Genomic DNA, 20,086 nt, shown 5'->3' on the forward strand with positions numbered 1-20,086 from the left:
ATACGTAAGATAACGCCGACCTGATATCCAGTTACATTTTTATTTTTAGAAAATGCATCCTTTAGTATTAGTTGCAATAATTCAACTATCAGCTTTATAACCCAATGGGTTGCTGATAGTTGCAATGCGCTCTCTCTTGGCCATGGGTGCAAAATGTTATCAACAATGCAAGGGTAAAGGAACACTGAAACTGCAAGAACTTATACAAGTTTACCTAACTAAATCACAAACTCATCCAAATGGTACCATTAAAGCAAGAAATAATTGATTTTATTGACTAAGGTTTTGTTTTGTACACTGTATCCGCAATATTGGAAAATTGACCGAATATTGGTTAGGTCGCAGTATACAAATATTTTGCACGTCGGGTTATGTGCTCCAGCCTATAAAGTCGATAACGATGTGGTATTCGATACAGAATACACTGTTTCAAATTTAAACATGAACATGTCAGCGAGAAAAGTGTGTTAAAACATCGTCGTGTTTTTATAGGGTGCATGCAAAGGATGACATCCGTAGGTTGCCACTCAGGTAAATGTAACATGTTTATGAAGTTTATTCATTATTTTCCTCAATTTGTCTCGAACGACGTCTGTTTAGTGAAGCGCACGGATTCGCTGCGCTGAACTGCACCCATGTTTATGAAGGGGTGCATATTGACTGCCAGAGCCGCCATAGCAAAAATTATCAAAGGCTCTGGGAGTCCGTTTATATGTAAATAGTCCGTTAGTATTACAACTAACTAAAAACACAGTAGTTAAATCTGAAATAACACCAAAAGGTAAAGTTATAGCAAAACGAAATGGTAATGCAAAAACATTTAACCAAAATCTAAAGTGTCCTAGTAAGTCTTTGATTTATATTTTTCTTAAGGTTATCGATTCATAATACGCCTTTGTCTACCAGCTATTTACTACCATAGTAGTTTCCCTTTTATTATGGGTCATTTGGTTGTTTAATCAAAGCGCTGACGTCTTCCAAGTTGTTACGTAATGTGTTACGCTGAAAACAGCCCACTCTTTTATATTATATATATATGCAGTTTTTAATAAAACAAAAACAATATTCAATTCTAAGGGTTTATTGGATCTTTATTGAATCTTTTAACCAAAAACATGCCAGTATTTCTAATGGTAATCACACCATATTCACTGAGTATCAAATCATTCGTAAGTACACGTAAAATTTATTTTTAAGATCATTCTTCAAAATCATAGCAACTGGCAAAATTATATATTATTTTCAAGACACATATTGTTGTTCTTTTAAGAATGCATGGGATATATTTTAAGAAATACAAATGAATAGATGGTTTTCATTAGAAAACAATACTAAAAACGGTCACATCTATGATTGTATACTAACACAAACTGAAACATCGATCCGTGATTTAAACTTATTAAGACCCATTTACGATTTACACACTTAATATATAACACATTGACCCTCGCGGTCTCGGAGAATTTTTATTTAAGTTATTTGCTGTATACGTATGTATAAATCATGTGAGCGTGGTCCGTTTAGACTACATTGGCTTTATTAAAACAAACTTTGTACACGACATCTATCTGGTGTACCATATAAAATATTTAAGCTCTGTGGCCTTTTTCCAGATAGTATTTTCAAAGTTATCTACTGTTTAGTCAATATATATCATGAGATGCCTAGGGCGTGGCCAGTTTTGAGACTTATGGGCGCTACATTGGTTCTCAAGTTAACTTGCAGTATTTTCTACCCTCTCAAAAAGGAACCTTGAGGCATCCCTACAAGAATATAACAACAAACTACCAGGGCTTAAATGAGCACCATGTACTATTGGCATTAAACCATGAGTAATTCCTTTCTTATATGTGTAGTTACCATCGAACCATATTGCTTGTTCTACTATGAGTTTAATATGAAGTTCCCATCATTTTCAAATATTAAAACCTATGTTTGCATAATTGAACTTTTCTATCTGAAAATTAGATCATTCGGAACGTCATTCCTTAGGTTAACAATATGAACTCTTTCGCGATGTACTGCATATTAGTCATCGTTGTAAGCAAGTTAATGAAAATGTTTGTGAAATGAGATATGTTTCATACGTTTATGTAACATCAAAATATCTCGATAGCAGCATAGCTTTGTAACGTTCGTTTAAAACTATAATGTCGTTGCACTTTGCATTTGAAAATGAAAGTTTAAATATTTGCGATGAAGCTTAGTTTTTTCGGTCAAGGACACTTAATAAAAAAGTTGTATTTTTTCTTTTGATGTTTTTTTTAAACTTCTTTTAGACAAAGCTTATTGCTAGAAACTGGTATTTCTCTGGTTTTCCGAGAGACGATAACAACGCTTGTGTGCTCATATTTTCTTTCTTCTATTTGTTACTCAGTATTTACTTCGATAAATACATATATAGTTCATGCACGTATGAATCTATACAAAATAATTACTGTTTGATCGATATTTATGTAAATCTGAATAAAATGTGAAATTAATGTTTCAGTGATAAGGGGAGAAGATAAAGGTTTCATAAATAGGAATGTCGGAGAATCTTTAATGGTTCGAAAACGTGTTTCATAAACTTTGAAATGTCGTATTAAAGTTCCAATACCTTAAAATCACCAAAATGTTGTTTTTTTCAAACATCATGTTTTTGCAAGTTCGATTGTCACTTTATTGTACGGCCTCAAAATTAGTAGTTAAAAGTCTTTAAAAAGGATACAAATTGTAGATTATTACTAGACATTCAAGTCGTGAATTCCAATCGGGAATATTAATAGTATATTTCTCATCGGTTGTATAGTGCTGTACGATATGCCTTTCTATAAGATCGTATCAGTAGGCCATTCCTTCTAAGCATACTAGTTTTACATTCCAACTAGGCAACAAATCGTACATTTCCTCTAGGCATGCCAGTTGTACAAATCTACTTGACACAACAGTCGCAGACATTGCAATGAACAGTCCACTTTAACTTAACTGTAATTTTATGGTAAATCCACTTTAACTTCATAGTTTACTAACAGTATGGTACTCAAATGTGCGTCTTTTACAAGCTATAAAAACATACATATATAACAAAGAAGTTTTTATTAAAAATTTACAGAAACCAAGCTTCAGGGTTAATAACATCTGTTTAAAAACATTTAATTATTATTCTATATGTTTCTAATGTTACTTACTTAATACACTCGAGTCAGACTTGACATTGCTGCTTTTTTCATGCATTTTCAAAATAATTAATTATCACATACATTTCATTAAGTATTGTCGTGGGAAAATGCTTTTAAATAGTGTCTTTCTCGTTGATGCTCAATTATATATTTTCTTGAATTATTGTTTGTAGTTGTGTTGTTTGACAGGCCGATTTTTACGATGACAATAAGTTTATTCACTTACTCCTCAAAACAAAAACACGTACATGTATTAAACTAGAACTCCGCGAGTTGTAGGTGTCGCTTTAAGCCCGAGAAGTATTAGCGATTATGTCACACACCTTGAACGCTAAAAAGTGTTAGAATCAAGTTCTAAACAACAAAAGAGTATACACATTCATAAATGGCAATAACGCAAGAAGTACAAGTATTTAAATTAACAAAGGGGCAATAAATCCAAAATAAAAGCAACGGTTCTTGTGCACATTTGCGCAAGCGATGTTGATAGCTTTAAGAATCTTAGAAAGTATCTTCCGTGAAATAGAAACGTTATGCCGACATCGATATAACGACGCAGTAGACAAAATATAACAGCTAGCGACACTACATGAAGGAGTCCAAAAACATAGAGTTAAATGACAAAACGTTCTCATTTCAAAAGACCTGCAGAGACAATGATCGGGTTGTAATTGACCTTCGCTATTAATTCCTCATACAATTCACCACAGAGCATGAAATAAACAATGTATCATATGTAAAGACACTGTTTTATGAATGTAAATACATGTAAGTATATATATATTTATTGACTATCGTATCAAAAATGAAATGAATCGAGTAACTACTTAATACACTAAATCTTGACATTAAATGGTTTATACGATATTTAATATCAAAACGTGAAATGAATCGGAACACAATTTATTAAATGCACTAAATATTGATATGAAATGGTATATGCACGTACTATGGTAAACTGATAACAATTTAATGAACCAGATATAAACATGAAAATGGTGTAATACTTTACCCAAATTATCAAACGTTAATTGAATTTTATAACATTTACAAATACTAGAGACAAATATGATAATACGTATACTTTACTGGAATATCCAAAAGTACACATTTTATTATGGGATAGAATTTGAATGCACTAGATATACATTTAATGAATGGGATAGAATTTGAATGCACTAGATACACATTTAATGAATGGGATAGAATTTGAATGCACTAGATACACATTTAAGGAATGGGATAGAATTTGAATGCACTTGATACACATTTAATGAATTCGATAGAATCTGAATGCACTAGATACACATTAAATGAATGGGATAGAATTTGAATGCACCAGATACAGTTATGACAATATTAATAGATGTCTTAAGAGTATGAAAAATTATTCGGAATGGATAACTTTCCAATGCACTATATACATATATGGTTCATATATGGTATGGTATTCATGTCATATATTCAATTATCCAAAACTGAAAAGATTTTGCGGATACTTTTGTAATGTAGAAGATACACAAATTATACATTCCCAAATATAGAATACTCGAAAAAAAGCTCTCCAAACGTTCATTATTTTGGATATTTTTTAACGCGAACACTTTTTTAAAGTTCAAACTGAACCTTATACCAAGTGAATGGCGTTTGTTTCGTCGCAGTGTTGTTTCCATTCACGAATATTCTATGGCGGTAAATCTGCCGAAAGAATTACCACGTGTTATTTTTGCAGCTGGTTATTTGTACTCGTACACATGTACTAGATTTGAATCCGAATATCCAACCACTATCCTATTTCTGTGTTCATCTATTGCTATTGCTGAACAGTTTCCGCGCATTGTAATCAGAGCTCTCTCTTTTAAAACTCCGTTTATCAGGCAAAATTGATACACACCATTCCCATTCGCAACGTATATATTCCCTTGAGAATCCCATTTTACATCACTGATGTCCTTAATTTCCGGTTGGGCGTCATGAGTTTTTCTGTATTTCCAAACAAACGGACATACTGCATGCACTGTGTCTTTTTGACATTCGCCATCGTCTATCTTTACTTGGAATAGAGTCTCTTGGCAGGCTACCGCAATTTTCTTGGTTGTTTTGCACGCCCGGATTCTGTTTATATTCGCGGAAATATTTGATCCGTTGCGTGCCCACCTTTTTTCGTCAAAAGCATAGCACACATGACCTGTCGAGATGTCAAGCAACTGGACTCCGTTCGTATGAACAACTAACAAATGATGACCTAGCATAGTGACGCTTTGAAGATTTTCTTTGCAATCAATTACATATTTCTCGCGAAATCCATCATTATATTCTAAGAACATTATTTTTTTTGCCCAAGCGCCAAAACAAAAAGCAACCGTAAACACACCGTCCTTTTTTTCTTCCACGACACACATGTCTTTGGCTAAGGAGTTTAGGTTAAAGCATGATAACAAAATGAGTTTCAGTGAATATACCTTTATCATCTTCTGATGTAGTAGAAGTATTCTACCGTCCGTTAATACATCTAAAGCAATAACTGGAGGCACCCCGCCATTGTGTTTACATTCACAAAGCAATAACTTTATACTGTCATACATTATTTTCATTTCACATAGAGACTTTTTTGATGTATTTTTATTTGAATCAATCTGTTGTTCTACTTGTGTTGCTACAGTTCGTGTTTTTGTAGCTGGGAATAACAATGAGCCTTCATCTAATGCTTCATCGCTGAACAATTCGGAGCCTTGTTCGTACGCACTTGCTAATACCACATCGCATTGGTTCATTGTGTTTACAATATCTTCAGTGCTTACAGTTTGTACACATTTTATTTTCACAGTTGAATTCTTCTTAATTAAGTCATCTTCTTCCAATTCTTTCATCAACTTTGATGCCAAGAAATGAAGGACAGCGTTTTGTTTCATGGTACCAAACTTTGACGCTAAATCAAACAGGTTCTCATAACTCAAAGCTTTCTTTTCAATTTTTGACAGTGTTTGCTCAGAACGTCTAAAAGGCTCCGTCACATGCAATATTGAACTTTCGAGTTCTTTGTTTAACTTCTTCTCTAGATTTTCAACGTTCTTCCTCAAGGTCTCAACTAAAGTATTTATATGCTGTTGTACTTCTTTGCCATTGGTATTTGCAGCTTCTGATAAATTCATCGTTTCGGTTACTTGTACTTGGCACTTTCTCTGGAGCACAATGATTCGTTCACGTAAATTTTCAGACGCATATTCATCTTCAAGCAAGATTATAAGGTCTACCCGATTTTCGCACAATCTGTGGTCGCTTTTCAGACAGTGCAGGCATATCGAAACATTATGACTTTTACAATACTGGTCAAGTTCCACGTCTTGGTGTATGGGGCAATTCGACAATTTCTTCATTTCTTCAAATAATGTTACGTCTTGTGGCAGTTCAGTCTCTCCGAGTAGTTTATGCTCACGTGATACCTTGTGTCTTCGATGTTCTCGCGCACAAGCCGTGCACAGATATTCACGACAGTCCACACAAAAATGTTTTGGATCAACTGTTACTTCCTCGAACAAGCAAGGACCACATTTCAGCGCGTGCGCCATGATTTTCTTCCCCTGAAGATATATTTAATGGTATTTACTATTTATTAAGAGTATATATAATATGTATATCTATACTGTTTTTTACAGTGACAGTACCCGTGATAAGGGTGGGGGAAAATGCGATCCCAAGCTTTTACTTCATGTAAGCAATCCGCAAACAAAATTGCACCGCAATACAATCATTCGAACAAGTCTTTGAACATAAACAGGTGTTTTCTTTGTTGCTGTTTAGCTCACCTGAGTATCAAGTGCTCAAGGTGTGCCATTGTGGTCAGTCTATATCCGGAGTCCATATTTATCTGTCTTGCGTCGTTTACCTAACGTCGTCAATTTTAAGCTTATTACCACTCTAAATGCCGCGTGTTTTACTTACTGTTGATAAAACTTCGGTAGTATGTTAATTGTGACAATATCTCTGCCAAATTCAAATCTGGGTCACGTTTGTCAAAAAACTAGGTTACCAGGTTACACCTTTTAAATACTTTGTTAACACTGGTGAAGCCTTATGAATGACTAAATCCTGATGAAACGTGGTTCGATTGTTTATCTTGATAACAATATAAAGAAGTGAAACTCCAGCTGCTGGAGCAGTATTGAATTTTCATTAAAAACAATTAGTTGGTCCTTTATTTAAGGCAAGTGACCGATTGCCCAAACAGTACAAAACAGCACAATACAGCACAATACAAACCAACATAAACACAAAATATGAATAAAGCTGGGGTCACCGCCTTGGAACGGTCAATGCAAAGCATTGGGGGTTTAAACCTGGTTATAGAGCGCTCAACCTCACACTTGGCCCAGCAATATTCATAATACATTTAAGTGTAAATAAAATTTAACGTCATAGCATTGTAACTCAAATTAAACAATAATAAAAGGGAATTAAAACGCATTCAATTTAATTACTATTTAATTACTCAATTGCATTGAAGATACAAGAGTAACAGAATTACAACTTTTTGACGAACGATCAAATAAAACTATTAACAATTGTCAACTACATTCCTTCTTTATAGAAAAGATTTGAGAATATAGAATCATATAGTTAATATCTCAGATAATCATCGCGCAAATACAGGAAGAAGCAGCAATAATGGGTGTAAAAATTCCATATTACATAGCTTGGTTGTTTATGTGACTGCTAAACAAATTAAAAATAATTAAATCAAACAAGAAACGCCCATCAGAGAGAAAATATAAATAAAATGGAACGTTATAAACCCAATGACCTATGCATGTAGATTACAACTGGGAAAGTCTGTCGTATGACGTCACAAAAATCCATAATGACGTGAACAAATTCCAAGGGCAGTACTAAATAAAAATATTAATGGGGCTGTGCTACTAATAAAACAAGTTTAGGTGATTTAATATTAAGAAGCAAATGAATAAAAATGGTAATTCCATTAAAGCGACATTATTGGAATCAAACAGTATATAGGTGTTTTGACAACTGAAGACAGAAATGATTTGATGTACGATTTGAGTCCAAATGTAGTTTACATGCAGATTTGTTCATACGACACAATGACACAATTTTATTCAACAGTGAAAAATGCCTATAATGTAGTATTCATGCAGATTTGTTCATACGACACAATGACACAATTTTAATCAACAGTGAAAAATGCCTATAATATCACTAATGATTCCAAATTTTAAGGGAAGAAAGATATAGTGAATCGAAAACCATCAAACACGTGTTTTTAAGTACATAAGCATCGTATCCTTTTGATAAAAACAAGTTAATTAAATTGAAAAGTTTAATATGAACATTTGGTTTAACATATTTTAATTTGCGGACACGCTTCAAAACATCTCCGTAAAATGATGGATGGGAGATTCCATTATGTAAATGCCATTTTAAAGAAACATTATATTTTGAAATTAAATCACCATACTTAGAGTAAAATCTAGCAAATTTATTTCTTAGGTTATGATACAAAAAGCCTTTTTTAGCAATTTTTTAGTTAATATTAGATTACGATCATTAAAATCTTTAATACACGAACATGCTCTGGCATAACGTACCAACTGCGAAATGTAAATACCATAGGAAGGTCCTTTAGGGATGTTGCCATCTAGAAACGGAAAATGTACAATTTCAAAGTTAAAATCGTCCCGTTTGTCGTATAAACTAGTTTTGATCAAATTATTATTAATAGTTAAATGTAAGTCTAAATACGCAGCGTCTGTATTGGATATACACGATCTATTTAAGACTAGTTCTTTTGGGTAGATTTTGTGAATATATTGTTCAAATAATGGATTATCTAAATTAAGTATGTCATCAATGTACCTACTAGTAAGGTTAAAACAATTAATCAAATCTACTTGCTTAGTTTTAGATAATTCTAACATAAATTCGCTTTCATAACAATATAAAAAAAGGTCAGCTATAAGTGGCGCACAATTAGTACCCATAGGAACGCCAATAATTTGTTTAAATATTTTACCATTAAATTCAACAAACAAGTTATCCAAAAGAAAAGTAAGTGCTGCACAAAAGTCAAGACCAGTCCAAATGATGTAATTATCTAATATCTGATTAGTAAAAAAAGCTGTTTTAGTGTTTAAAGCTAGATACAAACATTTCTCTCTAGCAAAAGTTTTTTCAATCAAAAAAACAAGTTTGGATTTTATTAAAGCGTGAGGAAGCGTTGTATATAGTGTCGAAAAAGTACTTACCTGTGACACCTTATATTTTTTATTTTCAATTTTATCAATAACTTCTAAGGTGTTTTTATTGACCAAAATAGGTTAATATTACTATTTTCATTAACTTTATTACAAAATTTAGCTATATGATATCTAATAGCACTCAATGCAGATGTAAGATACACAGATAATTGTTTGGTGGTACAAGACACTGAATTAGCGATAAAACGACTTTTATATGGCGTCTTATGTAATTTAGGTATCCAGTAAAGTGATGGCAATTTCTTGTCAGTAATATTGACTATTACATTTAACTTTATGCATTGGGCAATATGGTCGGTAATAATTTCATTAGGTTGCTTATTGTACTCACAATATGATGTAGTTTGTGAAAGTTCTTGTGAAATAGTTTGAACATAAAACACTCGTCATATTATGATAACATTATTAGCAGCCTTATCAGCAGGAACTAAGAAGAATTTAGATTTTAAGTCTTCAAGCAATTTACAGAGATTTTGTTTATTAAATTTAGGTGAATGTGGTAGGGCCAAAGGATGTGTATCATAAAAACATATTTTATTCATGGTCATACTAAATATTTTTGTTTTCCAATCATTGAGTGCAGTAATTTCAGCATTTTCCTTCCTGCACCATTTAGTGCAATAATCATGTAAGGATGTTACGATATTCTTAATGCAGTCATCAAAATCAACAGGAACAGGCAGTCTGTACTTAGGGCCTCTGCGTAGCAAATTTCTAAGGTTTTTATTTTGAATGAAATTAAGGTCCCCAGTAATAACATGTCCAACTGGACCATATATATAAAGTCCAAATCTTTCTATAGAAAGTCCAAATCTGGGCCACGTGTGTCCCAAAACTAGGTCATTGGGTATAATCTTTAAAAAAAATGTTGTTACCACTCTATAATCCACTTTAAATACTCATTCATACTAAACCCTAGTCACTGTTCTAGTGTTTCTTTTGGCAATATAAAGGCAATGTGGTTCTGTGTAGGAAAATTATATCACCGAGCCAAGTATACTGGTAAGCGCTAAAGCTCCAACATGGCCCTCTTGGTTTTTTGTGAAGGTGATCTTGAAATTCATACTTTTGGCCCAAAAGCAATTTAGCGTTAGGTCGCCCTGCATGTTCTTGATTGTGTTCGAAGCTAGTATCGTAATAATTGTTATTAATTGCGAATATATGTAAACAATTTCTAAACTCGGCAATTTACATAATTGCAATATTTGTCAGCGGAATTTTGAATTATTTGCAAACATATTCTAAAAGTACTCAGGAATAACTAGATTTTAAAAGTATGTACTTCAAAACTGCATGAACTGCTTATTTTTGTGTCCTAGAGTTCAGGTCAAGATCATATTATGCTAACTGTGACCAGCGACAAGAACTGCCTTAAACAAACACACGGCGTTGAACTACACTACGTCTAGCGCGATTTCTGCCATCCACCTCACTCCCACCGTGGACAATTTTTCGTGAGCGTGGAAAATCACCGCGATCGGAAGGTGTTTCCATCATGATAGATCGCGTCGACAGTGGCTGAACACCGCGGGCGTTATCGGGAAATCGATCTCACGGTGGATCACCATGATCGCGGTGGACCACCGCGGCCTCGTTGGTTCGCGGTGAAATACAGGTAAATGTGAATGAACATGTTTATTTCGATTTTGCAGACCGTATAATTTTTGCAAAGTTCTAGAATGTTTTGTTACATTTGTATGTACATTTGTATACATTGTAACTTGATTGTTAACAATCGTCATTATTTTCTATTGTTTACCCTCGTTCCAGAATCATTTGACATGTCGTACATCGAGCGTGATGTGCTTTATGTTTTGTTTCTACAGTTTCTGCGTGAATATTTACTTCTTGTTTATTTAAAGAATTGTTTGTTTTTGTTAAAATTTCGAAAATGCTTTCTCGTTTGTACACGTATAGCTTGCGGTATCCGGACAATATAGATCGGACAAAGTATACTGAAGAAGTTGATAAAACATACAATAATAATTAATTCGCAATACATTGGAACCGCGATTCAACTATAAATGTATGTGCACTGGAAGTTTTTGAATATACTTGTCTCAACTAATCTAGGTCACATGTAATCTTCGAAAGCTACGCATATACAAATCACACATTTATCGACGTCTTCTCACTTTCTCACGGTCACCGGGTGAATAAAACCATCGACATCGATTTCGCATGTTGCGATGTGATTTCAAGGTTGGTGGAAAAGTAAACCAAGTTGGTACCTTTTTTCGGTTTCGCTGTCTAATGTACATAGATTCGTTGTTTTGATAATATGCAACGGAGGCATTGACTGACAATCGAATTGAGCAAATTTGCAAGGTTTAGGCAATGCAAACTAACAGCGACAGTTTCAAGTATAGCAATACATGTTGATATTAAAACCCATTCGCTTTTACAAATAACTACATGTAGTTTAAATAAAGTCAAAGACAAGTTATCGATATAATATTTTAGTTAAATTGTGCTCGTGTGGTACGATTTATTATGACTTAGTTATAATTGCACCTTACAATTGAGATAAAAACTTCTGCAGTACATTTTATTTGATTTATTATGCCGGTGATACCTTTCTTTAAGTAAAATGTGGTGACAGAAGAATTGTAATACTTTGAAATGAATTTATCTAAGTTAACTCATCTAACATGAGTTAAGGTTCATGTAGAGGCTTCATTTTGAAAAATGTGCGACCCCTAGCATTGAACTCAAATTTGACTAAAGGAAGAGTGCCACATTGAAAATGTATACATATATGCTTTAAAGGATGTTTTTCCTTCAAACTGCTACCAATTTTGTACATCAACGTATCATAACATCCACAAAATCAATCAAAATACAAAGCGATTTTAACACTAAAATAAACATTATTTTCAAAAATCTGAATCATGTTTATTCCACGTATTTCCGCGGAAAATTATATAACTAGTGAATAATATCGACATTGACGAGGGCAAGTTACGCTTAAATAGTTTACATATCTAGAAATATCAAAACTCGAACACATGTCATTTCATCACCATGGGGGAGGCCATTTTTAAATCAATAAAATAGAAAGAAACATGCTAAAAACTCACTCATCGCCTAATTGACATTCCAAACGGTTGACGATGACAAATGCATTGGATTGTAATCTTTCCGTTGATGTTTGCAAACTGCACGATCAGACCTCATAAACACTCAAAAGAATAACTATGTAAGAAGCATTTCGCCAATGTTTACAATCGTTGTCGAATCACACGACATATATTATTGCGCATAAAATAGTACGCTTACAGACTGATAGAAAGATCGATACGTAACTCTGTTCAATACATCACGGTATACTATTCTATAGATAATATATAATAATACATCGCTTTAACAATCTAAAAGTAGAAATAATTCTTTTAAACGGAGTTTTTAATAACGAAAGTGAAAACAACGGAAGTTGGATGGATAGTCTGTGAGATGCACTTCGGCTCCAGAAAAAACAATACAAATAAACTAAAAAAGACGTGTGGGGGACACTTTTCAGCTGGATAATATTTGTAATAAGGTAAGTGATGATATCTCTACGTGGTCATTTCTATTATTTAGTGCGATCTCTTGCTGATTAATGTTAAAAGTTGTTTTACTAGTTGCAACCCAACTGTCAAAATAAGTATTGTGTTTTCTCAGGTATGTGTATACACATACCCGTTTTTCTCACCACTGCACGTGGTTTCGACCGATTTGTTTTGCACGTTTTTCTACGGATCACAGCGATGGCCACGCTCTCAAAATGGGTAGAAGGAATAGAAATATAAAATCAATCGTTTGCTAATTTCTTTTTATTCCTTTACAATTTTAAATGTCGTCTGCAATCTATTTCAATTTGAGATGGTTTAAAATTTGCAATTTGGTTGAGAGGTAAATAACACAATTGTTAAGCCTTTGAAATAGAATTGTGACTCTTATTATCCACCATACCTGGATTTTTAAAAAAGTAGTTACGTTTTAGTTATTTTTAGAACTTTGTTTAGGATATTTATCCAAAAAAGGCAGTTGAATAAAAACTCATTTGTTGTTTTATGACAATAATTTTCTGTGAAATGTTGCTAACTTGACCTTGTATATGTATATAGCTTTGTATTTATTCCACTTAAGGTAGTGCATATCCTTCCTAACTTTAGATTGAGATTTTGTAAATTAGTGTAAAAATATATTGGTTTTAAACCAAAATATGAATAAAGCACACAAATATTGACTGTCAAAAATGTGTTTATGTTATTCTATCCGTCTTTAGCTTTAAAATGATATATAGTTTGACCATATTGTACCACATTCAATGAAGAAAAACCAAAGCGAAGTTTTAATGAATTTTATCCCCCCCCCCCCATGAACCTTAACTAGATCTACTTTTTATTCGTATGATCTACATACACTTATCTTATGTAAAATATTTGTCATTTACTCTGGTAGATCTAATTATTTTCTGACATTTTTCATTTGTAAAATTTGCCTGACCATTCATGAATCAGTACGCTCGCTTTTCAGGTAAGAGTTAATATCAAATACAATATAGTAAATGTCATTAAGCACACTGTTGAGAAGTTTGGTTATAGCTGCTATATTTAGGGCAAAATAACATCAGTTTTAATTTCAACGCCGAGTATCTCTTCATATATGTGAATAAGAGTGAACTTACCTGTCTTCACTTTTCAACATTGCATCGTAACAGCTGTAATTATGCTGAGGGACTTGTAAACACGTATTATAAAGCCGACCTGTTCTCATATCCAGTTACATGTTTATTTTCAGAAAATGCATACTTTGGTATTCCAACTATCTAATACATAGTAGCTTAAACTGAAATAACACAAAAAGTTCAAGTTATAACCAAACGTTATGGTTACACAAACACATTTAAACAAACCTTAAGTGTCCTAGTAAGACGTTGATTTACATTTTCCTTTTGTCAATCGATACGTAATATGACTCTGTCTTCCTGCTATTTACTACCAAAGTAGCGTCCCTTTTAATATGGGTCATTGCGTTGTTAAATCAAAGCGCTGACTTCTTCCAAGTTGTTTCGTAATGTGTAAGCTGAAAACAGCCCACTCTTTAATATTATATCTATACAATTTTCACAAAACAAAAAATATATTCAATTTGAAAGATTTATTGAATCTTTTAAGCAAATACATGCCAGTATTTATAAAGGCAATAACACAATATTCACATAGTATTAACTCATTCGTAAGTACACGTAGAATTTATTTTTTTTGATCAATGTTAAATATCATAGCAACTGACAATGTTACATATTCTTATCAAAACAAAAAGTGTTTTTCTTTCAAGAATGCATCGAATATATTTTAAGAAATACATAAAAATCGATGGTTTTAATTAGAAAAGCATACTTAAAAAGGTCACATCTACGATAGTATACTAACACAAAAAGCAACATCGACCCGTAATTTGAACTCATTAAGACCCATATACGATGTACACACTTAATATATAACCAATTGACCCTTGCGGTGTCAGAGAATTATTATTTTAGTTATTTACTGTATGCTTATGCATAAATCATGTGAGCGTTGTCCGTTTAGACTACATAGGCATGATTTCAACAAACTTTGTACACGACATCTATCTGGTGTACCATATAAAATATTAAAGCTCTGTGGCTTTTTTTCAGATAATATTTTCGAAGTTATCTACTGTTTAAGTCCATAGGTATCATGAAACGACTAGGGCGTGGCCAATTTTGAGATTTATGGGCGCTACATTGGTTCTGAAGTTAACCTGCAGTATGCCGATTGTCCACCCTATCAAAAATGGAACCTTGAGGCATCCCTACAGGAATATAACAACAAACTACCAGGGCTTAAATGCACACCATGTACTATAGGCATTAAACCATGATTTATTCCTTCCTAATATGTGTAGTTACCATCTAAACATATTGTTTGTTCTACTATGAGTTTTATATGAAGTTCCCATAATTTTCACATATTTAAACCTATGTTTACAGAATTGAACTTTTCTATCTGAAAACTAGATCATTCGGAACGTCATTTCTTAGGTGAATAATATGAACTCTTTCTAACCCAATTGCTTTAGTTTACAAACGATGTACTTCATATTAGTCGTCTTTTTAAGCATGTTAAGGTAAATGTTTGCGAAGTAAGATACGTTTCAAAAGTTTATGTAACATTTTTAGTTCTCGACTGGAGCATGGTTTTGTAATGTTCGTTTGAAACAATAATGTCGTTGCACCTTTTTTGAAAATTTGAAAATAAAAGTTTAAATGTTTGCGATGAAGCCTATTTTTCTTTCAAGGACACTTAATAAAAAAGCTGTTGTTTTTTTCCCTTTTGATTTTTTTTAACTTCTTTTAAACAAACCTTATGGCTAGAAACTGGTATTTTTCTAGTTTTCCGAGAGATGATAACAACGCTTGTGTGCTCATATTTTCTTTCTTCTATTTGCTACTCTTTATTTACTACGATAAATACTGTATAGTTCATGCATGTATGAATATATACAACATAATTCTTGTTTTATCGATATTTATGTAATCATGATGCAATATTCATGATTCGACACGTTAATTCAAACCTAAACAAGCAAAATTGCGGATACGGGCGAATTTAGCGGAGAGAAGGTAAGTACAAACGCAAATAAATTTGTTACAGTCAGAAACTGAGTTGCAACGCTACGTTTTTGCTAAATATATGTACTTGTATTTATCTTTCATATGCTTATAATGTTTAGCGAAAGCTAAATATAGATATAATTTGCATAACTTCCAACGCTGCAATGATTTTCGCCTATTGCATGCATTTATGATCATTTATATATTATTTTATCGATTCAAACCCGATTTTGACTAGGTTTTCGATATCAACCTTGATAACAAATATATTGCAATGAATTTATGTAAAGTTTATTTCTCGCTATACGATTTATATGCAAAACAACGATATTCCGCGAACTGTCACTTTAATGAATGGGATAGAATTTGAATGCACTAGATACACATTTTAAGAATAGGTATATAATTTGAATGCACTAGACACACGTTTAATGAATGGGATAGAATTTGAATGCACTAGATACACATTTAATGAATGGGATAGACTTTGAATGCACTAGATACACATTTTAAGAATGGGATAGAATTAGAATTCACTAGATACACATTTAATGAATAGGATAGAATTTGAATGCACTAGATACACATTTCATGAATGGGATTGAATTTGAATGTACCAGATACAAATATGATAATATTAATAGTTGTCTTAAGAGTATAAAAAATTATTCGGATTGGATAACTTTCTAATGCACTATATACATCTAAGGTATAGTGTACACGTTATGTATTCGATTGTACACAATTTTAAAGATTTGTCGGATACCTTTGTGATGAAGCAGATACACAAATTATATATTAACAAAGATAGTACACTCGAAAAGAAGCTATCAGAACGTTCATCATTTTGGATAATTTTTTAACGCGAACACTTTTTAAAGTTCCAATTGGTAATTCTTCGCCTAGTAATTTGTACTCGTACACATGTATTAGATTTGAATTCGAATATTCAACCACAATCCTGTGCCTGTGTTCATCGTTCGTTATTGCCGAACGGTTTCCGCATATTGTAATCAGAGTTCTCTCTTTAAAACTGCCATTCATCTGGCAGAATTGATACACACCATGATTATTCGCAATTTACATATTCCCGTTCAATATTTTAAATAATTTTTAAACTGAAACACTTTTCAAACTTCCAATTGGTAATACTTCAGCTGGTAATTTGTACTCGTACACATGTACTAGATTTGAATTCGAATATCCAACCAGTATCCTATGCCTGTGTTCATCTATCGCTATTGACGAATAGTTTCCGCACATTGTAATCAGAGCTCTCTCTTTGAAACTACCATTTATCTGGCAAAATTGATACACACCATGTTTATTCGCAATGTACATATTCCCTTGTGAATACCATTTAACATCTTCATTGAACTTCATTTCTGGTTGGTCGTCATTAGATTTGGTGTATTTCCAAACAAACGGACATACTGCATGTACTGTGCCTTTTTGACATTCGCTATCTTCAATGTTTACGAGGAAAACTGTTTCGTTACAGGATACTGCAATTTGTCGGGTAATTTTGCACGCCTGAATTCTGTTTATTGTCACAGAAATTTTTGATCCGTTGCTTGCCCACCTTTTATCTTCAAAAGCATAGCACATGTGACCTGTAGAGACGTCGAGTAATAGGATTTTATTCCCCTGAACAGCTTACAAATGAATACCAAGCAAAGTGATGCTGTCAAGACTGCCATTGCGATTTATAACATTTTTCTCACAAAATCCGTCATTATATTCTAAGAACGTTGTCTTACTTGCATAACAATAACAAATAGCAACCGTAAACACGCCGTCATTGTTGTCTTCCACGACACACATGTCGGATGCAGTGCAGCTTAAGTTGAAGTATGATAACAAAATCAGTTTCTATGAATATACCTTAATCATCTGCTTATGTAGTAGAAGTATTCTACCGCCCGTTAATACATCTAAAGCAATAACTGGAGGCACCCCGTCTTTTTGTTTACATTCACAAAACAATAGTTTTATACCGCAATACGTTATTTCCATTTCATGTAGAGACTTCTTTGCTGTATTTGTATTTAAAAAAAATATATATATATTATTATTTATATTTGACTGGCGCTAAATGCAATCCTCAGCGTGGTTACATCAGTCTATCGTCGTCTGTCGGCCGTCGTTCGTCGTTAAATTTAAGCTTGTTATTACTCGAGATGCTACAATTTTCACTCAATCTTGATGAACTTACTACGTTATTCATGCCAATATTTAGACCAAGTTCGAATCTGGGTCACGTTATCCAAAAACATGGTAAATATTCAAATATGATAAAACTGTGTTTCCACTATTGAAGCAACGTGAATGACTCAATCAGGATAAAATGTGGTAAGATTGTTAATCTTGACTATATATAGGCCAAGGTCGAAGCTAAGTCACGTATGTTTAAAAACGAGGTCACCGGGTAAAACCTTAGACCAACATTAGTACCACGCGATAAGCCACATTCAGAACTCGTTTGTGCCAAACTCTAGTCACTGTCAGAGTATGTGATATTTTTGCAGTACATATGTCAAAGAATTCGAGTCGAGTGGGGGAAAAACTAGGTCACCAAGTCAAGTCTTCTTTCAATGACGAGCGCTTCATGACCATCATGGCCCTCTTGTTTTTCTTTTTGATGGTGATCGTGATATTTACACTTCTTGTCCTCAATGCAGTCACAAGTAAGGTCGCCCCGAATGTCCGTGAATGTGTTGTGGCTACTATCGTAAGTATTATCATCAATTGCGAAAATTTTAAATTAATTTGTAAACCCAGCAACGAACATAATTGCAATATATATGAGCAATATATATATATATATATATATATATATATATATATATATATATATATATATATATATATATATATATATATATATATATATATATAAACATGCACCATGATACATAATTAGCAAAGACAATGAAAACATAATTCAAATATATATTGACATGCTCTGGAAAAAAATATTTCGCCATTTACTGAACATACCCGAAAAGAAATTCGGGACGCGAGCTCAATGTGCATTTGTTCATTTTGATCGACAAAAGCCATTATCTAAAAAAATTATCAGAAAACTTGAACAATTCTTTTCGGATTCAATGTCTCAAACTGCATTATTATCTCAATTAATCTTAGTAAGCAGTGGTATTAGTCAGCTGTGCCGAAACAAATCACACATTCAACAACGTCTCCTAATCTACTTAACGTCTTATGAATGAGGGACTCACGCTGCATAAATTCTCGTCATCGAATTAGGATATTGCGATGTGATTTTCAGGGCGATAGAAAAGTAAACCCAAGTTTGTACCTTTTTCGGCGTCGTTGTCTGATATGGGTTTTATCATAGCTTTCTTTTGATAATTACATGCATTAGGATCATTGACTTCCAATAGAATTTCGCATATTTTCACGGTCGATGCAATGCAAACAAACAGCAAAGATTTAATGTATAAAAATAAATGTTGACATCAAAATCCGTATCTTGCTTGAATAAACAGTAAAAATAAAGTTAACGAAAAAATAACAAATATAATGTTTATATATTCGCGTCACGTCTGCACAATATATTATAATTGTTTACGGTTTATTGTTTAAATGATTATCCCCACATTTTTCGGAGAGTGGTGATGTGCGTCTGTCCGTCCGTCCGTCCGTCCTGGCCACCTGCTCCTCCTACTTTATTAGCACTTGATCCTTGAAAATTACATACATGGTAGCTATGAGCATGTGTGCGACTATGACAGTGACGGAATTTTGATCTGACCCCTGGGTCAAAAGTTATGGGGGTTGGGGCGGGGCCGGGTCAGAGATTTTCACTCATTTTTTATGTTATTTTACATTCACTTCTTCATTTTTGCACCGATTTACTTCAAATTGATACTGAGCCTCTCTTCTGACAATTCGGTCAATCTCAACTATGCATGGCCCCATTACCAACCCTGGGGCGCCCCGGCCACATAGGCCACGCCCACCGAAAATTGCCTTTTACTATTATTTCTTCATTTCTACACCGA

General features: G+C 33.3%; 2 protein-coding genes across 6 annotated transcripts in view; both read right to left on the reverse strand.

Annotated features, from left to right (window-relative positions):
• Positions 1 to 20,086, reverse strand: part of LOC127857658 (uncharacterized) — a 158,810-nt gene that overhangs the window by 52,239 nt on the left and 86,485 nt on the right. The gene's annotated exons all lie outside the window — the stretch shown is intronic.
• The window catches only part of LOC127857659 (uncharacterized), a 119,007-nt gene continuing 99,986 nt past the window's right edge, over positions 1,066 to 20,086 (reverse strand). For 3 of the 5 annotated variants that reach the window (XM_052394246.1, XM_052394245.1, XM_052394247.1), the window contains exon 2: positions 1,066 to 6,742. In XM_052394246.1, the coding sequence (XP_052250206.1) occupies positions 4,898 to 6,730 (1,833 nt within the window). In that variant the 5' untranslated portion in view covers positions 6,731 to 6,742 and the 3' untranslated portion in view covers positions 1,066 to 4,897. Of the gene's footprint in view, positions 6,743 to 14,105; positions 14,438 to 20,086 lie in introns of those variants that run through there. The other 2 variants (XM_052394244.1, XM_052394243.1) reach the window with 2 other exon arrangements.

The sequence above is a fragment of the Dreissena polymorpha genome, chromosome 14 (genome assembly GCF_020536995.1).
Source record: "Dreissena polymorpha isolate Duluth1 chromosome 14, UMN_Dpol_1.0, whole genome shotgun sequence".
In the NCBI taxonomy this organism is placed as follows: Eukaryota; Metazoa; Mollusca; class Bivalvia; order Myida; family Dreissenidae; genus Dreissena; species Dreissena polymorpha.